The sequence below is a fragment of the Dysidea avara genome, chromosome 5 (assembly GCF_963678975.1).
Source record: "Dysidea avara chromosome 5, odDysAvar1.4, whole genome shotgun sequence".
Classification (NCBI taxonomy): Eukaryota; Metazoa; Porifera; class Demospongiae; order Dictyoceratida; family Dysideidae; genus Dysidea; species Dysidea avara.
Window position 1 is genome coordinate 606,197 of NC_089276.1, and position 10,952 is coordinate 617,148.

A 10,952-nucleotide genomic window follows, 5' to 3' on the forward strand; every position below is an offset into this window, starting at 1 on the left:
ACCCACAATTACTACAAGTACGTCAATAGGAAATATTATGTTTCCTTTGTTTCATGTATTAACACGGAAGAGAGTTAGTAACTAGTATTGTTACCAGTTCATAAAGATGGGAGTGTATCGAGATACAATAAAGATCGTTTTATTGTGCGCGATATGGTTCAGTTTTAGTTCAGGGACGAACGTGATCGGAAAGCAGATCCTCACCGTGTTCCCTTACCCAACCACGTTGACCATGATACAACTGATGATCATTAACTGTTTCCTAGGACCAACCCTGGCCCTCCTAGGTGTCGAGGAGGCGCCATACGTCACCAGAAGACAATTTGTTCGGAGGATTGCTCCACTTGGTATTGGAAAGATTATGGGGTCCGTGTCAGCGTACATCAGTATCCTGAAGATGCCCGTGTCTTACTCTCATACAGGTGTGTGGTTATTGTAAAGTGTACTGTGTCCACAACGGACAATGGACCTTGGTATAATGTGGACATTGAGTTCTGGTTGTCTGCACACAATGAGGTACACATGACCCTCAAAGATCTGTCCTTCATAAACAGGTTAAATGTACAGTCTTCTTAAAAATGCCAAGTTATGACAACACTAAGTCTAGCTACCTAGTGAAACCTTTTCACTTAGACCAGCTGGTTACACTAGTAAGGTCCTCACTGTATTACTACTATTGATATATCCATTTCTGACATTATGTGATACATAACACACACTATAACTTAATGTCTTCTCTCTTTCCTTTCCATGTTAATATCAACTGGTGTATGGAGCAGTGAAGGTGAGTGGTAATTGTTTGGTGTGCTGTATGGGAATGATAAAACCTTTTGTTTGATAATATTAGTGTGTACCGTATGGCAGGAAATTTTGACAGACGAACAAAATGACAAATTCAGTAAAAATTTTCAGCTTTTAATTTGTAGTGGCTGATTTGTCAAAGTGTGGTTTCATCACCAGTCCTGTTGTGCAGTAGCTAACTGAATGACATATACACTGTCTCATCCAGCCATGTACTTCAGAAATCAGTTCTAGAATCTTGTGTTGTTTGTAGTTCATATTATTTGTAGTTGGAATTGTGTAGAAGTATATGTGTGTGATTTGTGATGGTGGCCACACCAGGCTAATAAATGTTTACTGATTGAAAGATTGTTACCTTCACAGCTATAAATACACAATTAAACACATTAGCACATTCTCCTTGTGTGACATTTATATGAACAATAATATATACAGCTCCTGGGTACTACTAATGTAGCAAATATAGAACTGGTAGAGTTGACAAGAGAAGAATAGAGTCATGGCAGTCAATTGCGTCAAAATATTTTGCTTATGATGTTAAGCAACAACCACATACATGTAGGTAGTCTCTTCAGCAGAAATGAAGGACATACTGTGTTTCACGAAACTAAACACATCATACTATCATTTCCATCGAATCATTCATACCATTGTATACGTATTTTTGCTGCCTACTTAGTTGTGTAGAAGATATTACGTATGTGTTTTTCTTATTACTGCCCACTACAGGCACTCATGCCATTATTTGTAGTACTATTGTCCTATGTCATAATGAGAGAGAAATACCCATGGAAGGTGAGGCTAGTTAGCATTGTACGTATATATTTGCTTTTGCTGTGTATTGAACTAGCGTAATATTGTACGCATGTATCTGTGTAGAGTGGAGACCGTTTAATTCTCTTGAGACCATATTAGTGATGTTCTGATTATCAAAGTGTTTTTATTAGTGAGGTGTCCTGATTTCAGGGGTCTAAATGTGTGTACACTAATACAAATGGGACCATGGACAAGCGTCCTGATTATCAAGGTGTCCTTATTAGTGAGGTGTCCTGATTTCAGAGATGTGTAGACTACTTTACCAGTTGAGCACTGCAGTTTGTAACTGGTGTCATTGGTTGTTGTTATAGGTCTACTTGTCTCTTGTACCCATAGTGGGTGGAGTACTGTTAGCAACAGTTACCGAGTTACAGTTTAATGCTCTTGGTCTAATAGCAGCATTATTTGCTACCATGTGTTTTGCTCTTCAAAACATTTACTCTAAGAAGGTATAGTGTTGTGTGTTGATGGGTGCATTGTTGTGTGTGTAGCAAGCTGAAAAATGTGTTTGTCTTTTTGAAATGCTTTCTCAGGTATTATGTATTTGTTTAGAAATACATGCTCATGTGCTCCAAACAATGTTTGTATTCTCTAGCATTACAATGTCATGACACACCATGCAGCCAAGAAAAGCCAATGGATTCTGGCACGCGACAGACAAGTACAGGAACCTATTTTCACACCTTCGTACCTCAGTAACGGCTAAATAGAAATAGCCCATTTTCTCTGTAAAAAAATTCTCATGATGGGACATCTTTTGTTCCAAATTTGAGCTAAACCATTCCAGTGGTTGAGACACGCGTCTTCAAAGTTCATCTTATTTTCTTGTATTTTTCTTCTAATATTAATTTTATTTTTGCAACACTTACAAACATTGCCATAACTTGCGCAAGCCTTATTGTATTCTTTTCAAATTTGAAAGGTATAAAGAACATATTATAATATAATATAATGCACTAAGATGTTATCTTCCATTTTGTGAACAGGTTGGTAGAAGTGGAGCAAAGTTACAAACAATTTTCAAAATTGCAAGTGTGATTTTTTGTCACACCTGCCCAGGGTAAACTACTGACAGAAACAACTTAAGGATTGGCATGCAGATAGGCTAACCATTGTAACATGGACCTTTTGTGATTTGAAAGTACCGAGAGTATTAGTTAAGGAGATATAAAGCAACAACCAAACATGTGAAACAAGAATACTCTAATAGAACAGTCACCAAGAAGTAAAGTAAAAAAATGTGTATGAAAAGAGTTTGAACCAGGGAACTCCACACCTATATGTCCAAGCCCTTTACTGCATTTTTTCATACTAGCCTACTTTTGGAAGGTTACACCCTTTATCACAGCTTGGTTGTTTTGGAGTGGATTGTTACTGATAACTATACTAAAATGTAGTGTCAACTGCACTACCACTACAAACAGCTAAATTGGTCCTTTATATTTCTAGTAAGAATTATAGAAAGATAGGCAGTGGATGATATCAGCTTGATGATATCAGCTTGATAATATCAGCTTGATAATATCAGCTTGATAATATCAGCTTGATAATATCAGCTTGATAATATCAGCTTGATGATATCAGCTTGATAATATCAGCTTGATGATATCAGCTTGATGATATCAGCTTGATAATATCAGCTTGATGATATCAGCTTGATAATATCAGCTTGATGATATCTGCTTGATGATATCAGCTTGATGATATCGGCTTGATAATATCAGCTTGATAATATCAGCTTGATAATATTATCAGCTTGATAATATCAGCTTGATAATATCAGCTTGATGATATCAGCTTGATGATATCGGCTTGATGATATCAGCTTGATGATATCTGCTTGATGATATCTGCTTGATGATATCAGCTTGATAATATCAGCTTGATGATATCGGCTTGATGATATCGGCTTGATGATATCAGCTTGATAATATCAGCTTGATGATATCAGCTTGATGATACAGTATCAATTATCAGAATATCAGCAAATTTCAAATCAGTGTAACATTACAGTTGATTATACCTAACCACCAGAAAAACAGTTTTATGCACATGCCATTCCATGATGTCTTTTCCAAAAAGATTTCTTGCTCAGGTAATGGTTACTCTATATATGAAGTTAGACTTGCCCCATTTTGAGATAAGTGCAATCAAAGTTTGTAAATTTTTTTGTCTTTTTGCACACTTAAAAATGTAATTCTATTTCCTTGAAATTTGGCACCTTTTAGCTAATGTAAGCCTCTGGTCTACATGATATTTCAAGGGATGTGGTTGCCATGCCTTTTTCACCATGCTATCATTTTAAATGTAGCCAGACCAGTAATAACATGTGGTAGCCATGTGGTAGCCATGTTCAATTGCTATAAGTGCAGCTAGGTCATGAAGAGGTATCTAAATTTTTTAATTAATGTGGGTATTGAGGGATGTTGTCGCTGTGGTGATTGCTATAGTGCAGCTAGAACATTTAAGTGGTGTGGTCACTGTGCTCAATTATTTATAGTTGTAGCTAGAATATTAAACGGCATGCAATCCACAATCATCATGCTGTTGAGCAGCCACAGGTATCTCTACCAGGTGTCTCTTACAGTAGAGTAAGTACCATACTTTAAACTTTTTGATGTCTGATAATACTCTCCGCAAGAAAGTGTTGACACAGAAAACATATGTGTTTAATATGATTTCATTGCATGAAGAAAATGATGACCAACGTGATTGAAGATAAAAGGAAAGGCAAGGTGTGAAGGGCAGACACTCATCAGAACTCCAAAAGGAACATGACAGACGTGAGTTTGGTGACTATACGACGCAGTGTTGGACAGTGAGAGGAAGAGGCAAAAATTGGGTTTGGTGATTTTTAAAATATTTTTACTTCTGCAATGTATTTCTTATTTTTAACATGTTAGTTAGACAAGACTTGCTTTTTTGCTACATATGAGTTTTTAATGGCAGCAGTTTTGGATCCCTACTAGCTAAAGAGCACAGTGGCTTGATCTGTTGTTTGTTGTTTGGCGAACAGCACACTGCATATACTACTGTGTCTTTGATGATATTAACATGTAACTCTAATGTCTGCATATTTTATTACATTGCAATGACATTTTTATTGGTTTGTGAGGCTGTTGGCTTCATGTGATCCATCAACAGGCACTTAAAGAACTTCATCTGCACCACTTGAGATTGCTACTGGTGATCTGCCAGGTTGCTGGGATTGTGGTCTTCCCTATATGGATGTTCACAGATGCCTGGGAGCTGGTCTCTGCACCTCACAATGTAAGCTACTTGTGTTATATGATTGTGGGTTTAGATTATTATTGTGTTACAGTATTTTCAGCACATGTGGTTGTTCCTCATGTTACCACTGAATGGATTGTTCAACTTTGGTCAGAATATTGCTGCCTTTACCGTCCTGTCTAATGTGTCTCCTGTCAGCTACTCTGTTGCTACAGTGACCAAACGGGTTGTCATCATAGTGACATCACTACAAGTATTACATAATCCAGTAACTTCTTATAATGTGCTAGGGATGGCTATGGCAATCCTAGGTATTGCCTTTTATAACAAGGTGAGCTACTATGTTACTAGTGTTAGGTATGCTCAGTAATTTAATAGTACATGCTACATTTAAAGCAAGGGGTATATAATCTAACAGATATGTGCATCAGAGGAGGTTGGGCCATATGTTATCCATCAAACATATTGTGATCTCATCCTATCAAACTCAACACCTTACAGTGTTAAGCCTTACTCAAATGTTATAATCATTATTACACACTGTGTGTATTATGTCTGGGTGACAGGTAGCAATAATGGGCACTGGGGTGTTGGGGTCACTGGGGTGTTAGGGTCACTGGGGTGTTGGGGTCACTGGGGTGTTGGGGTCACTGGGGTGTTGGGGTCACTGGGGCGTTGGGGTCACTGGAGTGTTGGGGTCACAGCCTTATAACATGGCAGTAAGACAAGATGTCGTACACAAGTGTGTTGAGTTGTATGTTCAATGGAATATCTAGGGGTGGGCCTAGGTGAGCCTGTGCCCTAGCAAAGAATTTTGATATGTGAGATTGAGATACTCTAATAGAACAGTCAATCCCTCTAATAAAGCAGCTACTCTATTCAGAGCAGCAATGTAGCGAACTATGCAGAATTTTTTTGTACTTTACCAATGATATAGTGTATGCCACTGTTTATGTTTTTTCAAAGTTAGTACACAATTTTGGCTTAAGATTCATAGGAATAATACCAATGGTGCCACCACTAACCCCCACCACAGTCATCATTCCATCTTGACATGATCTGATCAGTGACAACATCACTGGAGAGGCACACAAGTGACATTTGTCCTCAACATTCTTGACCTTTCACCAAATAACAACACACAATATTCTATACTTGTACTAGGTACCTCTGCAAGTAGTCTTGCATGGCCAATCCACTTTCTTCCCATCACGATGTGTTTATACCAATTAGAAATTATAAGCGCCTCTGAAATAGTGTCTGAAACTGACTGCATTTGTAGGTCATTCGCCTGCTGCACAATGAGCATACTAGTCTATTATGTCGCCTAGCTACAGAAACATTGTGTAACTGCACCATGATGTATGAGGTCCGGTTGTCAAGCTCCTGGACTGAAACTTGCTAGCTAGTAATTGTTATTTCCCCGGAATAATCGTTTGCACAATGTTTCTAAACTTTGGCTAGATGATATGATAGACTAGTACAGCAGGTGAGTGGACTATAAAATTAATGCCATCAACTGCGGACACTTTCAAAAGCGCTTATAATTTCTAATTGGTACTGTGCAAATTTTTCAAAGTTGAGCAGTGTTGCTAAAAATAAAATCTTTGGGATTTGCAAACACTTCCAAAATGTATTAGACTATATGGAGGTCTAAATATTTCAAGGGTAAAATTTTCGCTGATAACACCCGAAACCGTGAAATCAGTGAAAATTTCCTCTCCTCGAAATATTTAGGCTATACAGTACCCCATGTAAACATCATGTGAGACATCGTGATGGGGAAAAAGTGGATTGGCCATGCAAGACTACTTGCAGAGGTACCTAGTACAAGTGTAGAATATTGTGAAGTATATAAAATTCCAAAAATGGCTGAATCCTTGTGTATCCCCTGGTCCCAGGTCCTTGGTCCCCGGGTCCACTGTTAATACCTACCCCTTGTGTACACTCTTACATCAGTACAAAACTGTCTTTGATCTCCTTATCATCACAAAAAGTGGCCTGCTTAGCAGCAGGGTGTACCCAAGTGCATAAGTTGTTCATGATGGTAACAATATACAGCTCTAGGAGCTTTGTTCACTATACTGATACCAGTCCTCTGACCTCTCTCCAGACATAAACTTTAGATTCCCTTTTCTTAATTTGAGCACTAAAATTACCTATACCAAACAGGTAGAGCATCAAAGCATTTAACAAACACTCAGAGGAGCCTTGGCTGTAGAGCTTATAGCCTATAGCTAGTTCCTCCACATCATCTATATCCACACTGCGCAATGTGCAACCGATCCTAGAATTGACAGCCTCCCAAGTTTCACCAGCATTCTTCTATGTAGCAGTAACATTCACAATGTCTACACCTTCATTTTTTCATAAGTGGTTCACTATCACCAGGAAAAGTGCATCTTGGATATAACAAAGCATATCCATTCACATTCCGGACATCCTGTCCAAACCGTTTCCTGTATACCAGCAACTGCCATGCTCAACTTCTTCTACTTATTTTCCAACTTCTTATCAACGTAATGAAGATCTGTGGATGGTAGGTGGTAAAGCTTGGGGTTAGGTCTGACCCTACAGATATTTTGATTGTCTCTAGCACTCTCCACTAGAGTGCAAATATTCCAAGTCCGAAGTGGCAAATGAGAGCAAAGACTGTACCCTGAAAACAAACTCCTAGCCATACTCACGCAAAAACACAAAACACTTAACCTCAAGTTGTAAGCTTGAAGCAAGGAAACCACCTTACAAGTACCTGTAAGCATTGTATTGTGTGCGTGCGTGTGTTCGTGTGTGTGTGTGTGTGTGTGTGTGTGTGTGAGAGGCAGCATAGCCAAGTGGTTAAGACATCTGCCTGGTGATCAAAAGGTCCCAGGTTCGATTTCCGGTTTTTCCACTTTGAGCAAGAAACTTTACTCGCATTGCTCTAGTCTACCCAGCTGTTAGTGGGGACCTGGTGGCCTGGTGTCAACTGGGGAAGCAGCCCACCCAGCTGTAACATCAATGGGAACCTGGTATTAACTGGAGAAGCAGATGCCCAACTGTCCTTGTCTTGTTTAGTGGTGTTGAGGTCGTTGTGGAACTTTGGGTTCCGTGACCTCTCTCCGTGAAATCTGGACAGTCCTGCGGGTTACTAGCCCTGCCCCAGGAGGATTTGCCTGCACAGGCTCAAGCGCCTGAGTGGTGCACAGGCTCAAGCGCCTGAGTGGTGCACAGGCATCCCAGTGCTGGTTTGCTGGGTGGCAATAGCTGTGCTTCATACGGCTGCCATAGGCTCTGCTTGTGTGTGTGTGTGTGTGTGTGTGTGTGTGTGTGTGTGTGTGTGTGTGTGTGTGTGTGTGTGTGTCCACACACACGCACATGTGAACACACACACTACACACGCACACACTACACGTAGACATTCACACAACTAATGTATCATTGTATAAGTTAATCCTTCTCCATATCATAACTCACTACTGCGAAACCCTTATCAAGTATAGATTGTCATATACACTCTTCCCATCAACAATTAAGTTGATCAATGGAGGTTCTGTACAACAGCAAATATAAAAATTATGACAGGTGCCAACCTCCTATGATGATGCAGTATATGATTGTAATTTTTGTTTTGTGTTAAACCAGGCCAAGTATGATAGCAACCTCAAGTCTAAAGTATTACCCACTCACATTGATGACTTCACTGACAATGGTAGTCATGACAGCAGAAAACAACACATAATGATTAACTCAAGTGATGTTACTAACAGTAACCACAGGAGGATACCAATGAAGATAATATAACATTCACCAGTCTCATCTATCATATTATATTTATTTTTGTATATTGCAACTTACTGTACACTTGTAGTGTATACCTAACACAATCAAAATTCAATTGTACTGTGTATTGTAGTGAGATGGCTATTTGATGTTATGCAGGCATATTGCACACATGCAAGTAATTCTGCTCACAAGTACACATGGTAAATTACAAGACCTACTGAGATGGTGAAATTTACGTAAGTTATTGCTAAATTTGATCCCTCATTGAAGTTTATTTTGCATACAGTAATCATTATCCTATGGCTAAGATAGTGTAATGGTTTAGCAACACATGCAGTTCAAGGTGCAGCAACAAAACGTTTAAGTGAGGCTAATAATAAGAAGCTATGCTTGAACAACATGCAAACATGACATTCTGTAGTTAGGGGAACTCCCCCACAAGAAACTTCTTTTTAATTAGTTACTTTCTGAAATTAAATTTAGGCTGAATTTTATGTGAAAATGTACTGAACGTTCTTTGTGAATACATGACTGCACAGCTCAGTGGGATACGAAATCCTGAAATTACATAATCCATGACAAGTATGTGGCCTTGAACATTTATATTGTACTTATTTGTTATATAATATCATATTACATGCTGTGTGGATAGCATTGTTACTATACTGTACTGAATGCTCTACTCCACACTTCGTTGGTAGGGTTTAAGTCACTCCCATACCCTCCAATCATTACTTTTGTCATCACACACAACTGCTTCTATATGCACAGTTAAAAGTTGATCATTTTTTTGTGGAGTATACATTTGTCAATTATTTCAGGGGAGTAGTCAGCTAAGATTTTTGAAGGAGGGTTTCCAATAGTAACACTAAGTTACAAGCAGCATGCCTGCATGCAGGGGCTTGGGAGGGGGGGGGGCATGAATAGCTACTGCAGCTGCATACTGAAGAGATCTTAAAATAATTTTAATGGTCTAAAACTCAACAGCTACAGACATGAATTCACAAAAATAATAAGCAATCAATACACGCACAATATTGATTTTTTTTACTACGATCAAGTACGATATGCTTGTAGCTAGCTAGCTACATGGACGACTATAACTACAGGATCTAGGTATATTATTCCCACGTAAGCTGCAGACTAATATACCTCAGTTACAAAATAAGAGTAATTGATTTAATTTATAATATAATTAGCTAGACTAAGAGATTATTTGTTTATAAGTCCTACATAATTATATAGTGACGAGAGACATTTTATTTTGTTAAGACATTAGCTCAGTTTAGCATGCAGAAAAGTTAGACAAACTGGTAGATCCCAGTCCGGGGTGCTCTAGAATTAAAATCCTATATGAGCGGCAGGAGATAGCAATGCAAGCAGCCTGCTCAAACAGGGATCCTTGTCACTTCACAAGCATTGGCCACTTGGGCAATTGTGTCTGGTACAAAATGGCTTAAACAACCAATCTTGATGGAAATGAGATTAACAGATAAGCCAGAAAGCTGGAGGTCATATTGTAACCAACCAGGGCCGCCCAGAGAAATTAAGGGGCCCAGGGCAAAGAGTTAAAGTGGGGCCCTTGACCCAAGTTGTAAGGTGAAGACCAAAAAAAAAAAAAAAAAAGGTCACAACCTGCTGGCAATGACAATAACTACCCATCACCAACCATATCTCCTTATCTATAAGCTTCCTACACTGCTCCTCTAAAGAATACTGTGACTGCTCTATTAGAGTATTTAGATCTGACTGCTCTATTAGAGTATATCGATCTTTTAAACAGGTATTCAGAGGGCCCTTCATGGGGCTCCTGGGGCCCCTTTCAGGCTGGGGCCCGGGGCAAAATGCCCCAGTTGCCCCCCCCTGTGGGCGGCCCTGTAACCAACTATATCGATCTTCCTTCCAAGCTCTGGCAACTTGGTTCTAGGAGCGTCTAGGAGGGACTAGCAAGATATCCTGGAAAGTCAGTGTAGAGTTTAAGAATGTCAGGTAAATGCTGTTGGACGAGAATCTGTAAGACTGAATCATGTCTCCAATACCTGCCTTGATCAAGAGCAGCAGGACATCCAGTCATGATATATGGTTTGTTGTGGGTTGGGAAGCTTGACAAAGGCACATTTAGGGCTAGGTGTCAATTATTATAGTACAATTGTTAGCTAGTTAAGATTTTTCTCCCTTTTTGATATAATGATCAGTGTGATCAGTGTGATCTCTTGCATTATTCATGTCGTATAACAAAATCCACTCCCGGGCAGGCGCGTGTTTAATAAATTACGTACCCAATAGCAACAGTAGTTCCTAGACCTGGAAAACCGGAAATACAGGTGCTGATAATAAAT

At 39.1% G+C, this 10,952-nt stretch overlaps 1 protein-coding gene across 1 annotated transcript; it reads left to right on the plus strand.

Annotated features, from left to right (window-relative positions):
* The first annotated feature begins 3 nt into the window (after nt 1-3).
* LOC136255658 (solute carrier family 35 member E1-like) lies at nt 4-8,735 on the plus strand. Its single transcript, XM_066048463.1, has 7 exons — nt 4-422; nt 780-784; nt 1,531-1,596; nt 1,929-2,066; nt 4,762-4,887; nt 4,940-5,179; nt 8,473-8,735. The coding sequence occupies exons 1-7, from the start codon at nt 107-109 to the stop codon at nt 8,629-8,631; spliced, it is 1,050 nt and encodes a 349-aa protein (XP_065904535.1). The 5' UTR covers nt 4-106; the 3' UTR covers nt 8,632-8,735.
* The last annotated feature ends 2,217 nt before the right edge of the window (nt 8,736-10,952 follow it).

What these genes read in the sequence shown, in the direction of transcription:
- LOC136255658 (XM_066048463.1), top strand. Translation starts at nt 107, where the DNA reads ATGGGAGTGTATCGAGATACAATAAAGATCGTTTTATTGTGCGCGATA. An exon ending in GAGAGAAATACCCATGGAAG is followed by an intron (nt 1,597 to 1,928) that starts GTGAGGCTAGTT and finishes TTGTTGTTATAG; the next exon opens with GTCTACTTGTCTCTTGTACC. An exon ending in TGGTCTCTGCACCTCACAAT is followed by an intron (nt 4,888 to 4,939) that starts GTAAGCTACTTG and finishes ATTGTGTTACAG; the next exon opens with TATTTTCAGCACATGTGGTT.